This window comes from Callorhinchus milii, unplaced genomic scaffold (genome assembly GCF_018977255.1).
Source record: "Callorhinchus milii isolate IMCB2004 unplaced genomic scaffold, IMCB_Cmil_1.0 Scaffold1, whole genome shotgun sequence".
Classification (NCBI taxonomy): domain Eukaryota; kingdom Metazoa; phylum Chordata; class Chondrichthyes; order Chimaeriformes; family Callorhinchidae; genus Callorhinchus; species Callorhinchus milii.
In genome coordinates this window covers 37244676-37268760 of record NW_024704742.1, presented here as the reverse complement: position 1 = coordinate 37268760, position 24085 = coordinate 37244676, and the positions used below count along the sequence as shown (strand labels likewise).

The window sequence follows — 24085 nt, the reverse complement described above, 5'->3', positions numbered from 1 at the left end:
TATAAAAAGAACAAACATCAGCTTTTACACAGATTTTGTGCAGATTATTGTGATAAGAATAAAACTCAATAGAACCATACAAATTTATACAAAACTTAACTATTAAAAATTAGACATTTCATATCGTGATCTTGTTTATCCAGCAAAAGTAAAGTAAAATCATAATATACATCCAATTATATTTGGCTGTATACAGCTATTTGGAGATTAACACTGCACAAGATCATAGTGTAGACCTAATAGAAGTCTAGGGTTGCGCAGAAATATTCTGGCATCATCATGGACAGTATTGATGGCTTAAACTGGACTGTTTATCCAACTAAACAATTCAGGTTTGCAGTCAGGATAATCTAATCCAGAGTATTGGGTGTATACTCATCAGATTATTCCAGATCCCATTTGAAAGACGATTTATCTGTATATAGAGCCTTTCATGTTGTGAGGATATCTCAAAGCGCTTCACACACTTGATAGGTGGCCTGAACAATTACCTGAAGAGACAAGGGGAAAGGTTGCCAAAAGCACTGTCACTGAGGTTTAAGGTGGGTTTTGAAGATAGAGAGGGAAGGGGCAAATAGGAGGAACTCCCTCTGCAATCTTTCAGTCCTTCTGTCCCCATTCTGTCTCTGAAACGGTTCAGTGCTTTCTGCATATCCGGTTACAAACGGTCTTCAGCGTCGGTTGTAAAAATAAGATTACCTCAGGAGAGTCTTCAGGCAATGAGGAACCTTCACAGTCTGTATCTTCAGATTTAACAGACTTTTCCTGGTCCTTCTGTCCACCTATCCACTTAAGAGCATCAGATCCCACCATATCATATGCATCGTTCTCTGTCCAAAAAATAAAACCATACAGATAGTCTTTTTGTTGAACACATCAGTGTTTGGCATAATAAGTTTTTGGATGTACATTTATTAAACATTGTTACTGAACACATTTGAACGAAACAGCCCCTTCACCTTTACAACCATAGTTCAATACAGCCCTAAACTGATGGGATGAAAACCTCCTTTATCTGTTATTTATAGGAGTCCTATGTGAAATAAATCTGGCAAGTTTCAAATAGATGGAGAGTTCAGCACAAATTGTCTGGTATGGAAAATGGAACATTTACATTGGAGTCTATTCTGAGGTGGAGTTAAAGGTCACTGTTGAAATTCGCTACTATAGTTGTTGGAAAGCTTGAGAGGAGCAGCCTAGGAATTTGGTTGAGTAGGGTACCTTGTTTCTTAACTGTGGGGCCCACACTCTGTGAATGAACCAGTCTGAAGGAGGTTATTGAATCCAAAAGGGCTGGTTCTCTCGAAGATGTCGCCCCAAAAATGAACATTCTTTCAATGCTATACAAGCAATCTTTCTTGCTATGAAACAAAAAAAACTATTGCAAATGGCTCATGAGGTTCATCAGAGAGGCCTGACAAGCACCTAGCAACTATCAATCATCCAATAGCGGGTGACAGATTAAGCAGGTGCCATGTGTCACTGCAGACACGATAATCCACAATCAACTCAAATGTTAAAACTATGACCTGGCATCTACTGACAGATAATGGTGAATTGAGACTTGTGGAAATGTGACTAACCCATGTTCTGATGACATTTTATTAGGTGCATTAATATCAAGTTATTTGAAAATATTTAATTGAATTTGTTGTAAAAACAACAAATTCAATTAAATCTCTGATCACCCAATCTATGCACTAATTAATACAAATTGTATAAAAATAAATTAATCATCACTTTCCTTAATCATCATAAGAACTCATTGATTACCACTGAATTAATATTTTTCTTAATTAAGGTCTTAATATCTAAATTAACCAAATTCAATTATAGTGTGAGATATGAATTACACACCTGGTACAGCATATGTATCAGCCAGTATCTCATTTGGTTGATTCAATTAAGTTTTTTATTTCAATCATACTCTTAACTATGCTCTTAATCTTATCCATACACCTACAAATACGGAGTCACTACACATTACAGTGAATTCTGGGAAGCATTTTGAGACGTCCGCCTGACATGAAAGGCGTTACATGAAATGCAAGCACTATTATTACAGTATTATTTTATCCTTTTTCTTTCTAAATTATGTTTTCTTTTCAATGTAGTCATATTTCTATCTTGGCAGCTTGACAGTTTTTTGAGAAAAAAAAGCTATATCTCAACTCTTACCATCTGCTTTATTTAATCTTCTCCTTCTCAGGGGTTTGTTCCTTATCCTCTCCTCGCTAAATATTTCCCAATCTTTTGGGCTTCCTCCAGCCTTATACTCTGCCTTTTGCAGCTGGACCCCTTCAACTGCTCAAACTGCCTCTGCCCAGATCCTAGAGCATTAATTTGAAATGCCAATGTTTCAACCTTTGAACTTGTTTAAGAGACAACCGTTTTTATCAACGGCAGCTTCATAACTGACCATCTGTGTGGGATGTCAAAGATCAGGCTGGTGATCCCCACTGCCCAAAGCACATTTCAGCTCAACGTGTGACTGACTGATGTATGCAGTTTTGTTTTGTTTAAAAAAATGAGTTCTATTAGACCATATATATCCATGCATATCTTCCCCCCATGCCATTCCAGATCAAACAACTGGTGGGCGTAATTTTCAACAGTTGTTTTTTGTTTATTTACTATAACCAACCCTCCCATGTTCTCTTCATATTTTATCTCATGGGTAATTTCCATAAAATTAAGTTGACTGTCGTTTTATACAAAGATTTTCCTCTATGAAAATTTGAAGATATGTTCAGAAAAGTGCCTGTGGGAGGGGTGGGGGGCAGTATCTTGTCCTATTTGTAGGAAAGGATTTATTCTGTCATTAACAATCAAGTCCCTTTCATTGGTTGTTAATTACAAATTTAAGTGTACTTTTGATCCATTCTATATATGTGTTCACACATGGTTTACACGTGGCGCATAATAGATGCCAGTATTAATTTGGAAAGCTATGAGGTACATGGACAAGATATTACTCACCTTTTTGAGAGAGCAATGTGGAGTTTTCATCAAATAGAAAAAGGACAAATGGTGTTGCTTCATGCAATGAGGGTGAAAGAACAATTGTTTCAATAACGGGACCTCAATAATTGTAATGAACCAGTATGAAAATAGCCAAATAAATGAGAGCCAACTCTGCTTCAGAAGGAGTAGATCTTAATCAACCAACGTTAGGTAATTTTGAGGAGGTGACATTCAAATTGAATAGTAAGAAGTCATAATGAAGTAGTGCAGCCTAATGTTCAAAAGGCTTTTACATGTACCACACAAAAGATGCTTTTAACTAAAATCTGTGTGTTTCAAAGAAATGACATGGAGATTAGTAATTAGCTGAAGGGAAGGAAGCAGAGGGTAATCATTACAGAGTTTGGTTAAAAGGAGGAGAATTATTGAGTGCAGTGCCTTAGGGAACCATGCTGGAACACTTCTTATTGATGTACATAATTGAACTTAATTTGCAGATTCAGTGCAAAGTTGTTAAATGCACAGATAACTAAGCTAGAAAACTGTAGACTCAGGGGAGGTAGATATGTAATTTGTGACATATCAAGCTAAGCTGATATGTCACAGATGATGCTAAATATGGACAAAAGCAAAGTACTGTATATTAGAAGCAAAGATAGAAGACTTGTGTATTTCATGGATATTTTTTTCTAGGGGTAACCTGAAAGAGACCCAGGAATTATACATCGACTCTGTGATCACCATTTTCAATGAAAAGCAAACATAACGCTGATCTTCTCTGCCAAATCAAATCCCTGCAATTCATGTTTAAGCTGTACAGTACTCTGGTTAGGCTGCACCTGGAGTATATAGTTCCAGTTTCCATGATAGAAAAGACCTAGCTAGGCTTTTAAGAGGAAGCAACAAAATTGATCCCCATCGTTAAAGAGATGAACAGTGAGGAATGATTCAATAAGATAGGGCTCTTCAGTCTTAAAAAGAGAGGTCTTGTAAAGGTATGCAAGACATTTAAGGCTAGAATAAGTAAAATAATTTCAGATATTCCAAGACCAAAAGACAAGAGGGCAAAGGTTCAGGGATCATGGCTGTGAAGGTCACGTTTACAGCGACATCAGGAAGTATTTCTTTATACAGAGGCAAATAGGCAGTTGCAAAGGGACACAAAGAAGAGTGATTGAGTCTAGAGTCTTGGACATTTTTAAGAAACAGCTTGATGCTCTAACAGGAGTTTGCTGTAAAATAGTTGCTTCTGTGTGGCTGCTGTGGATTCTGCATACAAACAACTGACAGCTCAGGAGTTTGCAAAGCCGTTTCTATTTGAGCTCCAAATTACAAAAAGCAGTATCGGAGATAGATGTATCAGTTTGGTTTTGTAACAGAAAATAAAGTAATGTTTTCATGCAGCTAAAATTCACCATCAGTTTCCATTCAAGCAAAGCAGGCTGACGGTGGAAAGATCATCAAATAAATTTCCCTTCCCCTCCCCCGAACCCTTAGAAGAGGTTACCTGGCTGTGGAATTTTTGTTGGAGAGTTTATTGGGCTGAAACAAGAAAGTTTATTGGCTTCTTGATGAATAACATCCAACAAGGACTGCAGAGCTTCAGCTTCTTTGGCAGTGATGTCTGAATCAAATAAGGCAGGGGAAAAATACATTCAAGTTTGGCAGAGATACGGTTGGATTACTTCAGTAGTCCTATAAGAAGTCTTCATGTTAAATTGATATAGATTATAAGCAGATCCAATCATAAGAACCTGCACATTCTAGTCACGGCAGTTTGCTAGAAACTATTTTCAGTTCATTTGGTGCCTCAAAATAAAATTGCAACAGCTAAACTGATTTTCGCCATTTTCGATGATCAGCAGGTGTTCGACACATGCCATGCAGAAAGTCTTCACCACGCTTAAGAGTATCCAAACCAGTCTGAGAGTTTCACATATGCATGCCACCTTCACATGGAAATTTTCCTAAGTCTGGAACTGAATGTGCACTCTCTACTCGGAGGAACGCACCCTGTTTGACTTCTACAAATATAGTCAATTCACTTTACAGTATATTCTGTGAAGCACTTTGAGACATCTAAAAGACGTGAAAAGCGCTATATCAAATGCAAGGATTATTATTATTATTATTATCTACACCAGTTATTATTTTATCTAAATTCAGGCCAATTCATTTCTGCATTTTAAAACGTACCAGGGAAATTCAATGTTTTGAAATATATAATTTTGAAATATGGACAGCTTCTTACCCACCAGGAACCTTTAATTGTATCATTCTGGAACAAGTTTCATTCAGGCCCCAGAGATGAAAGTAAAGGGTGGCAACTGGCAATGACTCACTCCCCCTTTTTCAATTTTAAAATAAAATTGCATTAAATTATTACATTGTTTTGAGTTTTACTCTTACCTCCACTTTGTGAGTTGTTGAAAGAACACATTGTATCAACATTTCTGATCAAAGGCCTCACTTTGTCTGGGGACTTTGTCCTGGAGACAACTAAGTTGACCAGTCCCTTGGCTTTGCGGATTGTTGTCACTGCTTTAGTGTGGGAAGCTCCAACTATAGATTCTCCATTTACCTGTAGTTAAAGAATACAGAAAATGGAAGGTGTAGGCAAGTTATCACCACATCTTTAGTGCCCCCTCCCCCACTTGCTGGTTTATATAGGGTTAGAAAGAGAAATAGTAATAATCCTTGCATATGATAAAGTATCTTTTCACATCAACAAATGTTTCACAGGATTTACTGTACATTTGTGACTATTTGTAGGCGAGACTCGAAAACAAAGAAGATTCAAGAAATTATAATAAGAGACATGATTCTGTTTTTGAAACGATATTTATTTGGGGGCAAAATTGAATGGTGGTTTGGAATTCTCAAGAACTTTGGGTTAAGTACCTTTTCTTTGTTATTTAGCAACTCAGTATTTCATTAAATGAAGGATTTCTCCTTCATGAAAAGGGAACACATTTTTTGTGATTTTTTAAAAAATATTGTGTTTGGTGGATTTTTTTAAAATAACAACTTGCTTTATATATTCATAAATATATAAATATATACATTTATTTATAAATATATTTATATATATATATAAATATTTATAAATAAATATAAATAAATATATATACAGGATGTGGAGTCCTGTAGCTCAGTGGTTAGAGCACTCGCTTTGCAAGTGAGAGACCTGAGTTCAATTCCAGGCAGGGCGAAACCTTGGGCAAGTTTCCTTACTCCACACGCCTAATAATAATCCCTCCCAAACCAAAAACAATAATAAATTGGTCATTTTCAATTTACGACTGTTTGTGGGATATTGATGTGTGCAATTGGCTGCCGCATTCGCCCACAAATATACAGTCAATTCACTTTACAGTGTGTTCTGTGAAGCGCTTTGGGACGTCCTCCCGACGTGAAAAGTGCTATATCAAATGCAAGGATTATTATTATTATTATATATGTGCCTTACATATAGAAAAGTCTCATAGTGCTCCCCAGTGACGAAGTGGGAGATCAAGTAGAATGGGAAATAGGAGGTAGTCAAAAATGTGGATTTTTAGACGACTTTTGAAAGCAGAGAGGGAGGGTGCACAGTGGAGATATTTAAGGTGGAGTGAGTTTCAGAGAGCAGGGGCAAAGTGACTGAAAACTGTCCCACTAGTCATGAGATAAGTTAACAGAGTAGAAGGAGCAGGACCACAGATATCACAGAAGTAGGATGGGGGCAAGACATGACGGCATTTGGAAGTTTAGAACAAGAATCTTAAAGCTGATCCTCTGAGGAAAGGGTAGACAAAATATATTTTAAAATAAATTAAGTATGATATTTATATTTCCTCTAAATTTCTGGACTCTTCTGTTATTGCATGATCTTTTAATAATAATTTTTTTTTAATCAATTATTTTATGAGAGAGTTCCTATATATTCCATCTTGAACAGCACATATCCATTATAAGCTTTTCTTCCTGATGTTGCACAAGTTTTTGCTAATGACATATCACCAGCTCGGCTTATTAAGGGGTGGTTCTCTGTTCCTGGTAATCTGTCAGATGTCAGCTGCAAATGTATCTTGTCTTATTCATTATCAGTTGGTGTTTTCCTGAACTGGTCAGTGATAGCTTGTATTAAAGCTTAATCATTATAAAACTACTTGCCGGTTACTGGTTTCAAAGATAAAAATTGTCTTATTTTCCTTGATTTGGAAAAAACTGAAAAACCTATGTGATTTTAGAAGCGCTGCTTTGTATTGCACCAAAGTGTTGTCCATAGCAATCTTACAAACCGTACAACCATAGTAACCAGAAGGTGATCATTTTGTAGTCAAAGAACACAAAAAAATTGATAAAATCCCCCCCCAAAAAAAAATTAATATAAAATATGCTGAAATTTAAAAATAATAAAAATGAAAACTGGCAACCCCAGTTATACTTTCAAATTTACCATCTAATTTGGTTGCATTTACAACCGGGGAAAATAATTTGAAATGTTTCAACATATAGGCACTATATCAAATACAAAGCTTCCAGTTAATAAGAAATGTTTGGGTACCAAGTCACAAATGCTGCATTTACTTACACTGTCTGCTTGATGAATAATTGTTGAGATTCCCTGCCAAACGTACAGTATAAACTGGAATTACATATATGAGCTGCCCCGCTCCTGACAATACTTGGCAGTGGTACCTTAAGAAGCAGTGCTATTTGCATAGTATAATATGGCACACTAGACCCCTTCCAATAGGCTCCTCCTTCAGTGCTCTATTGAACTGCTCGATCTGAAGAGAGTGATTTTAATGTTATTAAACAACGGATTGCATGATTGGCTTTTTAATAATACCGGAGTGTCATTTATGATTTAAAGTTAGAAATTTCCTAAGTATTGAATATGGTTTACCCAAATGCATTTCAGGTGGATCTCCCCCCACCTGATACCATTCTCAATGTCAATATCTGTGAAGCTGAGTTCACTTCAGATCGTGGCTTTTGACTACCAGATAATGCTGTTGCAGCTTTTTGCTGAATAAAAAAAAACTCCTCAGAGTTATGGGTGGTCTAACACTGTCAGGACAAACTTGTTTGGCTGTTTCACATTCCCAAACCATCCATTCCTTTATAAGTGAGCTTATTTATGGGCTGCAGGTATGGGTTGGCGATGCTCGATTAAAACAGGAAAATCTCTTTAGTGTCTGACATTGCCAGATATTACGCAGATTGCCGACTGGAATTTTGCCCATTTGATTTTCTGATATCAAAAGCAGATGTTGATTGTTACCTGGAGCAATTTGTCACCAACTTGTAGCCTTCCATCCTCGGCAGCTGGCCCAGACGGATGTACACTCTTTACATAAATACCATTCTCACCACCTACTAGGGAGAATCCTAGTCCTCCTGAGGCAGGTTTGTGCAGATCAATTTCTGTTACATTACTCTACAAAGAAGAACAAAGGTATTAAATTTCCACTGAACTTTGATACTAACCCAATATATATTGTGGAAACAAAACTCGTTTATTTGCAAAAACAAATAATCTCATGTGTGAAGGCTTTATTACTATTTATTTACAACAAGGACTAAAGCTACTGTGAAAAGATGCACAAACAGACCACAATTAAACCTCAAAATATGATGAGTATCTGTGTAACAAGTATTGCTAACATGCAAAGCACATTTTTTTTTGAAGATCACAGCACAGGTTTGAAGGCAGAAAAATCTTCAATTAATTTGATCTCATCCTTTCAGAATACCTATCCTACTGTTTTCCCATTACAGCATTAAGCTTTCTTTTAAAAATAAATGCAATGTCCTGCCCTCAGGGTGAAGAGATCCTGCTTTGTATCCTAAGATTTCCTTTCACACCCTGAACCTCAACCCCTTGTTCTGCTACTTTAACATATTTGAAAGTATTGATACAGGGTTACTTGCTCTATCCTATTATGCATTTCATGTGCCTTTTTTGCCAAGCCGAGAAACCAGATTGTATTCAGTTGTTCCGTGTAGTTTACTCCTCTAACCTTGAGAGTCTTTCACTGGGCTCCACTGCATAGTCATGAGAAATGTACACTCCAGCCTGATCAGAGCACTGTACAGCTTGAGCTAAAGGTGATCAAAATTCTTTAATCTCATTTCCTGTTTAGTTTAGCTTGCACAACATTTATTCAGTGCTTTGAAATAGTCTGTTATATGAAAGGCTGCAAATACACATTGTTGTTGCTGGCATACCTTCTAAGCTCAAGAATACTGCCTTCTGTTGACTGTTTCCTCATATTATTTGGGAACTGAGTAACAAGTCAATGAACAAGCCTTGGTAAATCTTCATATGATTATCACACTCCTTTCTTCTCCCTTTACTTTGCCTTGTGAGTATTCTTCCACACAAGAGATTCACAACTTTTGTGATATAAAAGGGTAGCCAGAACACACAAACATTTAGAATCACAAATGCAATATATCTAAATTGAGTTCTGCCAAAAAAAAGTCAAAGAGACCTTCAGGATTGAATCTGTTTGATTAGTTAATGCAGAATACAATTTGCTTTTGAAAATTGAGACAAAAAAGGTTAGCTGTAATTTTGACCACATATTCATAATTTGTCAGATACTATAACCTCCAGTTTTTCTCTTTGATTTATACAATGGTAAATATAGATTTGTACCTCTGATATGTACACACCAGGTACTGGATTAGAGTCACAGCTCAAGTCTCCGTGGATATGTCCTACAAAAAGAAGTAGCATTTAAAACCTAAACTGCAATGAACTCAGGAATTCATAGCCACAAGGAAATCTTATTCAATGAGCACAGATAAATTTATGCTTTATGAACAATAATAATCCATGCATTTGATATGGCACCTTATCACATACAAACAAAAAGTGTTTCACAGATGTTTCTAGAAAGCATAGTGATGGATGTATTTATAGGTGAACACAGCAGTCAATTTGCACAGAGCAACATTCCACAAACACCCATCAAGTGAATGAACATATAAGAACACAATATATGCTTTTGTGTTCTAAGTGAATGAACATTTGTTTTGTCTGGGGATTTGTTGGCCAGGACAGCAGGAGAAACTCCCTTCTCTTTTTAATTTGAATAGTGCCAAGGGAGCTTTAAATTCCATCTGGATAGGCAGGATGGGACATCGGTTTACCATCTCATCCAAATGAAGGCACTTTCCAGCACTGCACTAGATTGTCAGCCTTGATTATAAGTTTTAAATACTAAAGTGGACATTGAACCAATGACCTTCCGATTCTAAGGCAAACGTGCTACAAACTGAGCCAGGTGACACCTAACTTCAGAGAGTCTGAATGTGAGGTATTTTAGGTTGAATCAACAGTATTTTCTGCCAACCGATGACAAAGGCTCATTCAATACTGGTTATGTAATTCCAAATGGTAAAATTGCTCCAAAAAGACTATAGTATGGTATCATGAGAAACCAACTAACATGAGCAACATTTGTAGTACTGTATAATACACCATTTTATGATACACCATTTTATAACAACGGTTTGAACTATGCCAAATCATGAAATGCTGGGCTGTCCTGTGAACACACACTCTCTGGATGATTAGAATTCAGGGCTCAGATAAACATTGGTTGAAGCAGAATTCATATAATTTTTAAGAGGGGGGCTGGATAAATATGTGAAAAGGAGAAATATAAAAAAGGCTATGGGGAAATGGCTGGTGTATGGGGCTATATAGGTAGCTATTTCAAAGACACAATAGGACAAATGGCCTCTTTTTGTGCTGGAACTACTTATGGTTCTATAGTGAAAGGGAGGACACAAGTACATTTTTTAAAATTTAACTCTGATAGCCATTGTTCAGGTTTTTTTTCTGATCATAAAGAAACAATTGGACTTATTTTAAATCTCTCGCAACGTAGCATTAACGTGGGTCCTTCTTCACATGCAATTCAGAGGCAGGCCAAAATGGATGGCTGGTATGAAAAACATATCACACTCTTACACTAAAGTGTCGCTTTCTGAAGTGGAGGTGGTAAGATAGACTGTCTGTGGAGCAGTAGATGAAGGTACAGTGTAGGATGTGGTGTACCTGACTTGGCAGTGCTTGATGGTGATGATGAGTATTTTGAAAATGGAAAGTGGTCTTTTCACAAACACAAACATCTTTTTGCCAAATTTGAAACGTGTATAGAATGAAGCTTTGTCAAATTTTATTTTAATTCAAGAAAAAGTCTTTAGATATTCTGGATGTTTTACATAGAATAGAAACAAGAGAATTCCAGGGTTCAGGCAATGTCCTTTTCACTTTGCCCAACCCAAGTTGTAGGAATTATGAATGATGATTTACCATAAAACAGCTATATTTCAGGTCAAGTTGATCGACTATTTTTGAGTAAGTTTTAGCTACTTATTTGACACTTTTTTGGTTGATACACTGCGCTATTAGGTGCAATTATTTGAACGCTGGAAGTTGATATACTTTCCATTTTCTTTTCCCATTATAGGTATCTATATCTCACAAATAAGGTTAGACGTAGATTAAACCTCATATCCAAAGTGTCAAACATCCCTAATGCAGTGGTTCCACTTTCTTGATTGTCTAATGTTCCCTGCTTTAGACAGTCATATTTAGTACCAAAATTTGAAATTATAGCATTTTGGAACTGCTAGGAATTTTTGTAGAAACCCTAATAATCGCAGCCATTTGCAAACAGCTGGCATTGAAATATGGCTACTTATAGAATATATTATAGGTACAGATGGGATACTTTTTTGACAGTCTAATGATGACAAATGTATCAGTGATTATAATGCACTACTGTAGAATTAGCCCCAAGTCCCATTCCCAAAATAGACCTGTTCAAATCAGTGAAGCAATGTTCTTATGGCACCTATAAGCTATTTGAGAAACATGTACAGTCTGGTAGGAACGAAGTGCTTTGTTCCACTAAAGCTTGAAAAGCACATAGGTGGACATTAGCAAATTCTAACCTGACTGAGAAGGCTGAGGAGTGTTTAGTTTCCTTTGGAATTAGGTGTGGAATATGACACCAGTAAGTGATTCATCTACCTGTAATAAGCACTGAAATCTACATTTCATCCCAGTCTAAATCAGAAACTGCAAAAGCATTCAATTCAGGTCAGGATTTAGTCAGAGAAATCTGTGCTGAATCACCAAAGTGATACAAACCCTCGAAAATAAAGCTAAGGGAACACAGCGGCAATGTCATAAAACTGCTGAATCTGTTGAGCACGAAACACATTGCTGTTTGAATCACATTGATAAACTCATTGATAGGTTTATGCTATGACCTGAATCTTTTGATGCATTTACTGTGTTCTACCGAAGTCCAGGCTTATGTCCATTTATTCCTGTTTAATAACTAGGTGTTTGCTTGACTCAGTTGGTAGCACTCTTGTCTCTGGGTCAGAAGATTGTGGTATGAAATTTTGAAATCATGGTTTTACCTGATACTCTAGTGGAGTTCTAGGGGAGTGCTGCATTGTCAGAGGTGCTATCCTTCAGAAGATATTAAACTAAGCTCCCACTTGCCTGTGCAAGCAAATGTCAGTGATCCCATGATACTATCTGAAACAAATGGAAGTTTCTCCCAGTGTCCTGGCCACACTCCTCCAGATAAAGTCACCTGTTTGCTTTGTGCAAAATGGCTGCCGTGATTGCTTATAAGAAACAGTCACTATACATGACAAACATGGTGAAGAGCTTTGGGATGTTTTGACATTATGCGTGCTTCACCAAATTAACTTTATTTGTTGTATGTCATTCTATTCTTTGGCTGAATGTGATTCAATACGATACAGTTACATTTATATAGCAGCTTTCATGTTGGGAGGACATCACAAGGTACTTGATACTGCTGGGAAAGCACCTGAGCTGTGGTGGGAACCAAGTGGGGTAGAGTGGATAAAGATGACTGAGAATGTGGTTAAAGAGGTAGATCTTGAGATGGACCTTAAATGAGGTAAGAGATGAATTGGAGGGACTCTGGGACAGAGCTCCAGGGAGTGGGGGCAGAAAGGCCGAAATAGGAGGGAGGGACATCAAGCAGGCCGGTGATCTCTGAGTGAAGTTGGTGGCCGGGTCAGATGTAATAACAAATTTAAATAAACGTTCAGGAAAAAAAAATTCAGAAAAAAATTCCCGAAAAGTCTTACCATTAACTTCAGCAGATTTATTTAGCTTTGAATCTTTGTCTTTATCGTATTTGTAGAGAGAATCCACTGTTTTGGGAACAACTGGCTCACCATCTCTGCAAATTTAAAAAAAAACAATGCTTTAATTGTAGGTTTTATAAAAGGGATTTATTCATAGTGAATGATGACATTTACATAATATGATCACATATGTATTTAATTGTTGTAATATTGGGTGAGCATTCAATATCATTATTTTTCATTTGATTTTGCTGCAGTATGAATCTCTGATTGTATCTTTAGCATGTCATAAAACACTTAACTCTCAATGAAAGGAAAATATATTTTTCATCTCATCAGCAATGAAATATATTAGAATTAAGAAACCAACTACTATACTAACTGCTCTATTTTCTTTATTCAGAATTGAACTTTAGCCCAAATGAGGAACAAGATATTTGCATTCAATTTTTGAAAGGGTTCAAGCTATCTTATTTAAATCTGACAAATGATTTCTTTATTCCTGGGCATGAATAGGCACATAATCTAGATTGCACCGTTATTTGCTTCAACACCTATTCATAATCAATTCACACTGAACCAAGTGAGACCAGGCATTGTCAGGTGAAAAACTATTAAGCATCTGCACAGGTGTGGATAAACTAAACACAAAATTTTCTCCCCAGTAGCTGCTAATTCAATACTGGATCAGGTTTCTATTTAAATGATCAGTGTTGGAGGGAGGGAGGATTGGAGGAAAGAGAAGAATTCTCCAAAAGACAATACTTATTCTCTGTTAGCCAGTAAATTACTGAAAATGTCACACTAAATGAGTGTGATTTTTTAATTAATATTTTCTTTTTTTAATATGACATTCTATTTTTTGGCTGAACGTGATTCAATACAATACAAAGAAATTACATTTATATATTGCTGTAAAACATAATTTCATTTCAGATCACATTTCAATCTCAGTCACGCAATAAGATCCTTCAGGGAGCCACAATGGAAGAAATATGGTGGCTGTAGCAGATTAATCCAAATGCAAAGCATGGAGTGGAAAACAGTGCATGTGTTGTAAAGCTCAATCCTGTTTTTAATGATATCCTTCCAGAAGGTGAACCTCAAACAAATGTGATTGATGCAAAAGGGTTAAACACAACTCAAAGTTTTTAACCATTCAACATGCTGGTTATTCTGAGCAATAAAACATTTTAGTCTCATGCTGTGCTATTTCTGCAAAAGTGCTTCAACTCGAAGCAGCTTTGTAATCTCCTGGGTTTGGGTAGAGTTCCACAGGCATTAGCCACCCTCCATCACCTTATATAAGCAACCAGGCTTCTTATTGAACTAGACAGTGAGTGTTTGAGCTGGGGAAGGGATAGAAATGATAGCCAAGTCTATCCAGAACAGTTTGTCAAATAGCTATACTTGGCTACTTTTGAAGTGCTCTCATACAACAACTTGCAAACATATAATGTAGCATTGTTCATGTGGGAACAATAACATGTTAGTTTCATAAAGTATAAAGCTTTTCACATCAGAAAAATATCTCAAGGAAATTCACACAATTGACTGGGAGCTTGAGCTGAAGATGAGGGGAATCTGAGGAGGAAGGTGGTCAAAAGCACATTAGAAGGCAATTTGGAAAGTAGAGAGGGAGGAAAGCGATTCTGGGATGGAGTTCCAGCAACACAATGCAGAATGGCTCAAGCCTAGATAAGCTGATCTCTAAAGGGTGAATTCTACAGGACTGGGTATCAAGTCAAAGAAGCGAGACAGCGAGAAAAAGTCAGGCAAAGATATATGCTAACAGTTGTGGAAGAATTGGACTTAGCTATCAAGTCGTCTCCTCATAGTCACTGCCTAGCTCACAAAACAAACCCCCAACATGTGAAGGTGGCTGGATATGTGTTGAACTGTACCCAAGCAGGAGAGGAGAAAATCAGAGGGGGAATTTAGTAAACTTAGTAAAAAGTGTGGAGTCCTGTAGCTCAGTGGTTAGAGCATTCGCTTTGCAAGCGAGAGACCTGAGTTCAATTCCAGGCAGAGGGCGAAACCTTGGGCAAGTTTCCTTACTCCACAAGGAGCCTAATAATAATCCCTCCAAAACAAAAAACAATAATAAATCGGTCATTTTCAATCTACGACTGTTTGTGGGACATTGCTGTGCGCAATTGGCTGCCGCGTTCGCCCACAAATATACAGTCAATTCACTTTAAAATGTGTTCTGTGAAGCGCTTTGGGACGTCTAGAAGATGTGAAAAGCGCTATATCAAATGCAAGGATTATTATTATTATGAAATCAAAGTAACTAACAGTTGTCAGAAAACAGCTTTATTTATTGATGTATTATTTTAATGATCTCTTATTTTCATCATGATGCAGCCATGCTAAATGCAATGCTCCAAGGATTAATTAGTGGTATTGATTCAGAACTGAGTCAGACAAACCGTGGGTTGCAGTCTAATTCCTGCGCTTGCATAAATGGTGCCTTGTTAATGAACAGTCAGTCTCAAGAATAGGGGTGTGTTTTCTTATTGGCTTTTTCAGTTCAATTAGTGAGAATGTAAACAGATTGTTTCTGAGGAAAACTGGCTTTTATTCCTTTAGCAAACTCAATACAGGCATAAACCTCATATAATAATTACTACTATCCAGGGAGCTTTTAGATTGACCCTTCCATACCCAACAAACACAAAATAGAAATAATAGTTCCCCTGATGTCTCAGTGGGCAATGTTTAGGCTGCTGTGCTCATACACTTAATTACTCAAACCACAAAGACCCCACGTTCAATCCTGAATGGAATAATAGTTCAACTCCCACCAAGGTGGAATCAGAAAGTCCAACAATTGGCCTATAATCCAGTGTAGAATTATTGTATCTGACAAGAGAGTTAAACATAAATGTGGTATGGAGAAAGCAGGCTAAAAGGAATTCTCATCAGCTGTTATAAAAGCAGTTTTGAAATTTCTTTCTAGTTGAGCTAATAATAATCCTTGCATTCGATATAGTTCCTTATCACATCTTCAAGACGTCTCAAAGAGCTTCACAGAATATACTGTAAAGAAAATTGACTGTATGCTTTGTAAGTGAAACATGGCAGCCAATTGCATACAAAAGGTGTCCCACAAACAGTCGTGGATTGAGTGACCAATTTTTTTTAAGGAATTGTTACCTCCGGAAAAGCGATCCGCCAAATGACTAACAACCGGGTTCTTACTTACTGCAAGGGTAACAGAGATGTGTAGAGTAAGGAAACTTGTCCAACATTTCGCCCCGCCCAGGAATCGAACCCAGGTCCTCTTGCTTGCGAGACAAGCGCTCCAACCACTGAGCTACAGGATTCCACATAATAACCAATTAATATGTAACCTAACTTGCAAAACAGAAACATATTACAAATTACAACAACACACAGATTTTGCAATACCTTGTGGCTTTCAAGGTGATGGTAGGATATACATTCAGAAGAGCTGCCTTTGCCTCATTTGTTGTCATCCCATGGGTGCTGACCTCATTAATATAATGGATAAGGTCCAGTGGCTGCAGACTCCCCTCTGTGTCAGCAGCTGAACCTGGAGTGATGTCACCAATGTAAATTGCCTGGTAAATGGTTTCACTTCCTCCAGCCAGAGATAAGCCTAAATAATAGAGAAGACTCGCTCAGAACATTCACTGGTTCTTTATACTGAGAAGTTGTCCAATGATTTTAACATTTATCTGAATGTAAATTGTACTGTAGAATTTAAATAAGAGGTCATGTGTGCTTTCTGAAGTTAAACTGTACACAAAATACTGCACACAAATGCAGCAATCCTGTCTATCTAAAACACACAGTAAGTAACAGGCACCATCTCAACTTGGTTTTATTTTTAAGTAATAATCCAGTAGAATGAAAGACATTGTTATGTTAAACTATAATGATCCTTAACCTCCCCGTTAAATAAAATATTAATAATTGTTAGACAAAGAATTTGAAACATACAATGCCGTTCACAAAAATGTTAAATCTGTAAATTAACCATCCGGTAATGAGGATTTCAGTAACATTTTATATCGCAGAACAGCTTGCACTAACTTAAATACATATCTTTACTGCACACAATACTTAGTTATATTCTATACTATTGAAAAGAAAACAGGAAAAAGCATTTTTAAGACTAGACAAGATTTCAGTAGAAAACGCAAAATAGGTACTTAAATCTCTCATGACTTTTTTCATTATTACAATGACTATTTTTTCATAATTACAATGACTATTTTACAATATTTCTTGTAAAATAACATTACCCAGTTCCTGTTCGTGGGAGATCATTGTAATCGCAGGAAGCATATCTGGCTCTATTGGAAACTCTGGTATTTCCAGGACTCTTCCAATCACGAGAGTAACTGCATCTGGGATTGATCGAAGAAAATCCACTGCTTCTGTGTGACTCATGCTGGTGATGTCAACACCATTCACCTATTGCAGAGTGCCAAAAGAAACTCTGAAGTTCTTATCAAGTAAGCCACAGCTTCAAAAAATTGAGTCATTCAACATAAACGCCCCTTTGCATGCCTACTCTATCCCTGGTGGTGCTCGGACTTGTTATGTCTGGAAGCTTTGGCTCGTAGGAAGCCAGGCTTGCAATCCGACTCTTTTTTGTTATTCAAGCAATGATGTGTGCGTTAAAATCCTGAACTTAAAAATGTACAGAGAAGCAATTCCTTCACACAAACTTTAAACTTTACTCCCACAAAAACTTTGTTGAAATGGCAACAGATGCTATTCGTACAGAATTTCATAGAATTTTAACAGGAATTGAAAGATTGGCTTTGGTAAAACAGTTCACACTAGCATCAATCAATACAGATTTGGCAACCTTCAGACATTCCTACAATTTGCACAATATATAAGTGCCAGGTAATAAATTATATTTTGATTGGTTTGAAACCTGCAAGAACCTTACTGTTCAAAAGATTTAGAAACAGGATATTTCATATTCTTTTTCACTTTTCAAATACACTGTACTATAATATCATAATTTCCTTTAAAAATCTAAGATAGTTACAAAGCTTAAATCACATTGTATCCTAATTGTAAACAATCTGTTTTTAATAACAACAACAGCAACAATAACACAAAAGATTTGGAGGATTTAACTATTCTTATATAATATAATAATAATCCTTGCATTTGATATAGCGCTTTATCACATCTTTGAGACATCTCAAAGTGCTTCACAGAATATAATGTAATGTACTGACTGTATATTTTGTGGATGAAACATGGCAGTCAATTGTGTACAGGAGTGTCCCTCAAACAGTCATGGACTGAGTGACCAAATTGTTATTATAGGAGGTTGGAAGAGGTGATTTAATTGAGGTATTCAACAATGAAACCAACTGACAGATTAGATTGTGGACAACTCTTCACTCTCATAGAGGGCTCTCTTACAGGGCGGGGTGGTGAGGCATAGCCTTAAATTCAGTACCAAAACAACTGAGGACACAAAGACAGAGGGTTGTGTCGGAATTAAATAAAAGATTGCTTCTTTTGATATGAGATTCTTTCTATTGCTTTTTGTCATTTAACTAAAAGGGCAGAAAATAACTAGCCCTTCTATCTTCTTTGTTTCTCAAAACACACACACACACAAATTAAGCTAATTATTTTGGACCAAGTTTTGGCTGGTTATACATACCATGATAAGCCTGTCACCAGGTCGTAGTCTCCCGTCACTTTTTGCAGGATCCTGGATGACGTCATGGATGTAGCAGCCAATGTTGTCATCTCCTTTGGTCACTGTGAATCCCAGACTCCCTTTTTCTGACTTGTTCAGAGTGACGTGCAATTCTGCTTCCTGTAGTAACAAAAATTCCAATCAGAATAACTTAAAACAATTTTAACTAATTAAAACTACTGATGTATTAAGTGAACAATTTGTTTAATAGATTCTCACTTATTTGTTCAAGAAAACAAAATGATACGAACTGTAGAATTAGTCCCAATTGCATGTAAATACAATCATAATAACCTTACTTTTGGTATAGTGTCTTTGACATCGGGAGGACATCTCAAAGCATTTCCCACTTGTAAAATGTAGTGACTGTATGTTTTGCGGGTGAATGCAATTTGAGCACAGTAATGTCCCATGAAGTGAATGACCAATTCTTTATTTGAGGTGTTGTTTGCCAGGACTCTGGGAGAAACTCCCTTCTCTTTTCAAATAATGAAATGGGATCTTTAATGTCCACCTAGACAGGCAGTTGAGGGCTCAGTTTAACCTCATCAGAAGGATGGCTCCTCTGACAGTGCAGCAAATCCCCAGCATTGCATTGGTGTCAGCTTAGACTATATGGTATCGACAGGGGTGGAGGGAATGGAGGATGGGGGTAGGAGGGTGACCAAAGGTCCGATTCAAGGGAGGGTCTTGACATGGGTCTTGAAGGAGGCAAGGGAGGGAGCGAGGTGAAGGGATTGGGGGATGGATGAAGGCCTGACCTCCGATGGTGGGGCAGGACGGGCGGGGGACTTGGAGCAGGTTGGAATAAGTAAATACAATGATTTATAAATAATATGTAAATAAATGATTTATTCTGTCAAAAAATGAATAGGAATTTCAAAGGAAACCAATAAGATCATAGTTACAGGATGTAATTCAGCCTCCTCCTCCTCCTCATGACACTCAGTGTCTAGATGTTGTGCTGCTGCTACCTCTGCAGACCCAGAGGTTACTGCTTCAGATCTTGAACTGGAAGTAAGTGAGTTCTCATCTACTGGTGTAGGAGAGGGAACCTCAGGTCCGAGACTGAACCTCTGTTCTGTCGAGAGGTCTAGAAGTGTCGGTGAAGGCGGTTTTCTACAAAATAAACAGAATAGAGATAAGCTCGGAAAAACAAATTTACATTTACAAACATTGTTCTGGTCAGGCAGGTGCCTGATAGACATGCTAGCCCTTGTTTTGCTAAAGTCTCCAGTTACAACTACCAAGGAACTAAATTTTGTTTGCCAATTCTGGAGTACGCACTCTCTCTGTCTGGGGAATATACCTTGCTTGCTTACCCACGTCACAGATTGACAGATGTCAAGGCAAAGCGTGCAAAGGAGTACCTACTGCAATTGATATGCTTTGCTCTGCTTGTCAAGTAAAACAGGCTTCATTCCTGAACTGAAAATAAACTAGTTTCCAAGTGTGATATCTCATTATTCATTTAAAAAAAGGGGGTGGGGTGAAAAGAGTATGCAATAACATTGGTTTGTCTTTTCATCTCTAAGACATAATGGTTCAAACCCAGTTCAAGTAAGGAAAAAACAGTCATTACTGTCTCTAAGAATTCTATGTCCACTGAACTTGGGAGGTCTCAACCCAATTCCAAGTAAGTGTGATCACGTATGTGCTATTACTTTTTTATTACAATCATGGAAGGAAAGAACCTTGTTAAAATGGACAGTCTGAAACCAACCTGCTGGTGAGCTCCAGTTTAGAAGTTGAATCCTGAGGGGAGAAGTAAACACTGGCCTTTTCCTGGCTATATGACATTTCATACTGGTTGTTGGAGAAGGAAATCACATTCCCAGTCATTTGGCAAACAGTGATGCTTTTGTTGGTGCTGGCGTCTTGCTTTGATGTGGTGTGCCTGTCCCCATCATCACAATCTGTACTGTCACTGTAGCTGTCCCTTCTGGAAGAAGACCTCAGTCTCAGATTCTGAAAGTCTTTATTTTCAATCTCTTCATCATTACCACAGTCATCTACACTGTCACCAGTGAAACTGTTTGTTTTTCCAGACTCCGCTGAGCTGTCAGTGCTTTGGTACTGTAATTTGGTTCCGTAAATCCCTTCAGAATGTGAGCTAATTAAACTCTGTAACACAAAAATCATACTTTAGTGGCTTTATCTTCATTTGTACAAGGCTGGAAGCACCTCACAACTCAGAAAACAACAATAGATAGCAGGAGGTTTTCAAGGTTACAATCAAACCAGAAAATAGAAACATTAGAAAAAAGTAAAATATATACAATCCCAGATTCATGATTATCTTCCATGTGAATTCCAAGGAATCGTATCATTCCAAGGAATCACTCCAGATGCAAACAGAATATAATCTTTACAAAAGTAAAGCATAAATGAACCATATGCCTTTGTCAAGTGTGATTGAAACACTTCTGCATATCTTGTATTGATGTCTTTCTGATTCCTGTTTTTGAGCATACTCCATTTGTAGTGTTGATACTGTGGAAGTGTACATTTTTCTAACTGGACTAATACATATGACTAATATATATTTGGTTTCCTATTTTCCATTAAAAATAATTCTGCAATTGACCATAAACATTAGCAATAACATAAGCAATAACACTCACCAAAGAGGAGTCAACGCTTGGTAATACACCATGTTCAGGCCTGCAAAGCACCAGAGTAACATCTTCAGCTGTGCTTCTGAGGACGGACACAATTTCCTGCAGAGAAGAGAAAGTAAAATTGATGTTGTCTCAGACAGCAACATTTTTTGTTTTTAATTGTTCTGTTCATCAAGGGGAAGTAGTGTCAGACTCAAAGAATGGAACACTGTTGTTTCATTACCCATTTTTAGCAAACACTTTAGAGTTCAGTACAGCACAAGCTACAGAGGAGGCTCCCTCTGTTGTGTCCGAATGATGGGAGTTGACCTTACTATGATATAAACAAAAGGCTAACAAAACAGAGGGAGTGGCTAGGATCCTTAAGTGCCAAGTCTGAGAAACCTAATTTTGTTTGTGCTTACAAAAGCATAGCGGCCAATGATAATATACTTGCAAAAATGTGGACTTCATACTTCTGAACCAGCCACTTGATCTCTCTAAAGTTAAATAAACCCTTCAGAGTATCCAGCTATGAAACACAGAATCCTTGGCAAAAATGTCTAAATGACAGCAGTGAAAAGGCTGACTGCATGAAAGTCGATTCCCTAGAATAAAAATAATTTGCACTTCTTGGGATGTGTGCCTCGAGGTCCAATATCTTCTGTGGTGGTCGTATGTTATTGAAGTGATAATCATTGTGTTTAGGTACCTAATATATCTTGTGGTGGGAGCTCAAATGATTGTATTCATTCAGTCAGTTATACCCAGTCATTTTGCAATTTGGAAGAACTCGACTCAACCCAATCAGTTCATACAGATTTCTTATAAAGCTACAGTGGAAGATATTTTAATATCATCCAGTTAGTTTCTATCAGATAGTCCAACATAGAATTAAAAAGCCCAGATCAATTACCTTGTATCTGGTTTTGCATAAGCTCTCCTGACTGCAGGTAATTCATCATCTTAAAATTCCTTACAACTAAAGATATATATCCAGACATAGGCATTTGCAACAAACCACTCTTCCAAGTTGGCTACAGTAATATGCAACAAACCCCTCGCCGAATTTGGCTGAGAAAATATGTATACATTAATAAATGAAGCTGTTAGCAAAAGACCTCCATACAAGCAGCTGCAGCAGGCTGCCATTCAGCCTTGGTACATCTACACTGGAGATTCGGTGACCTTCAGCGCTATTGGTAATACAGAACTAATGGTGGACAGTCTCTGTAAAGCTCTATGGATGAGATTCATGGATTTCATGAGTCACAAACTTCCTGATTAGTCTGAGCCACTACTGCAGTAAAACCACAATCTGGAGTGGTACCTGCTGTGACTCCCAATATCCACTGTATCATATTTTCTACCTCCTCCTCCATTAGGATATGTGCTGCAATGATTGATACACTCCTGTTTTCCATCAGAAAAATACTATAGTATTCAATGTTCTATCCACATCTCACCGCCCTCAACTCCCTTTCTCAACTCTGCAGTGCTGCATTAGTTCCTTGTTAATGTAAGTTAAGAAGTCCCGATTAAGTTGTACAGGTTGAATCTTGTAGAATGTAAATGGGCATTTCCAAAGAATATCAATGTCAATTTTCCATTTCTAGTTTAATTATCTCCGGAGGCAATACAGCAATTAGTTTCCCTGCTGTGGAACTGGCTGACCTGACTCAAGAGACATCACTGTTCATCATCTGAGCGAGTGCAAAAATAAAGCCACTGCAGTCTCTGCTGAGACCGAGACCGTCAGAAAATGACTTTAAAGCAAATAAAGGTCCTTCAGCACTGAAACACGGCACTGTCTCCTCTTTCCCACCACATTTCCGTGTTCAAGATAGGCAATAGAAATGGGGTATAACTTAAGTGGCTGCGCAAAAAAGATGGGACAAGTTGGAACCTGTAACTTGTGTTATTATTATAAAAAGTGAGCTATCCACAGCAGAAAATATTAAAATACAAAGTTTATCTATTGAAACTATTTAGTTTATCTATTTAGTGTAGACTTTATCTACTGACAAGTATTATATCAAGCTGGTCTCTAAACCAGGCTGTTTTTACTTCAATTATCAGTCACATTTCAGGGAGGTTGCTTTTCATGCACATGAAAACAGATTTTAGATCTATAGAAATACGAGATGGTGTTTGTTTGAGGTGTATTCGGCACAAGTTGGCAAGAGCCAAGGCTCTAGGACCCCAGCATGTGCATAAGGATACTGCTGGAGTTAAACCAACTAAAACCACATAGCTTGCCATTGAAATCACTGTCTAGCAAGCTTCCTGCTGCTTGTCTAGCTAGGACCATCCTACCCATTAGGGCTTTGGCTTGCAGGGTTAAATAAAAGCTGAGTGGGAAGAATGCCCCAAGTGATCAGTCTGCCCCTCCAAGTCCTAGTGATGATGAACCAGGCTGGCTGGTCTGTCATCAGCAATGCCCTGCAATACTGAGGTCTCTTCTGGCAGAAACCAGATTACTGAGGAATATTTCGATTTTGACATTCAGTTTCTAAGCATGTTACCTTGGAGCCAATTCAGCAACAAGGAGATCCTGCTTTATCTTCCCTCCAAGGAGCATAGTTACAAGTTGGACATTTGACAAGTGTTTCAAATAAAGCCTAGATTAATGCATCATTAGTTAAATTGAAAGTAGCACTGGAAA

The 24085-nt window shown here is 37.4% G+C and overlaps 1 protein-coding gene across 1 annotated transcript in view; it reads right to left on the bottom strand.

Moving 5' to 3' along the window:
* Positions 1-24085, bottom strand: part of ptpn13 (protein tyrosine phosphatase non-receptor type 13) — a 127524-nt gene that overhangs the window by 9676 nt on the left and 93763 nt on the right. Inside the window, exons 30-41 of the mRNA XM_042340179.1 lie at positions 21445-21540; positions 20544-20944; positions 19729-19939; positions 18782-18940; positions 17388-17559; positions 16528-16738; positions 13114-13208; positions 9617-9678; positions 8237-8392; positions 5374-5545; positions 4472-4588; positions 700-830 (exon numbers count right to left, since the gene is read on the bottom strand). Of these exons, the coding sequence (XP_042196113.1) occupies positions 700-830; positions 4472-4588; positions 5374-5545; positions 8237-8392; positions 9617-9678; positions 13114-13208; positions 16528-16738; positions 17388-17559; positions 18782-18940; positions 19729-19939; positions 20544-20944; positions 21445-21540 (1983 nt within the window). The remainder of the gene's footprint in view (positions 1-699; positions 831-4471; positions 4589-5373; positions 5546-8236; positions 8393-9616; positions 9679-13113; positions 13209-16527; positions 16739-17387; positions 17560-18781; positions 18941-19728; positions 19940-20543; positions 20945-21444; positions 21541-24085) is intronic.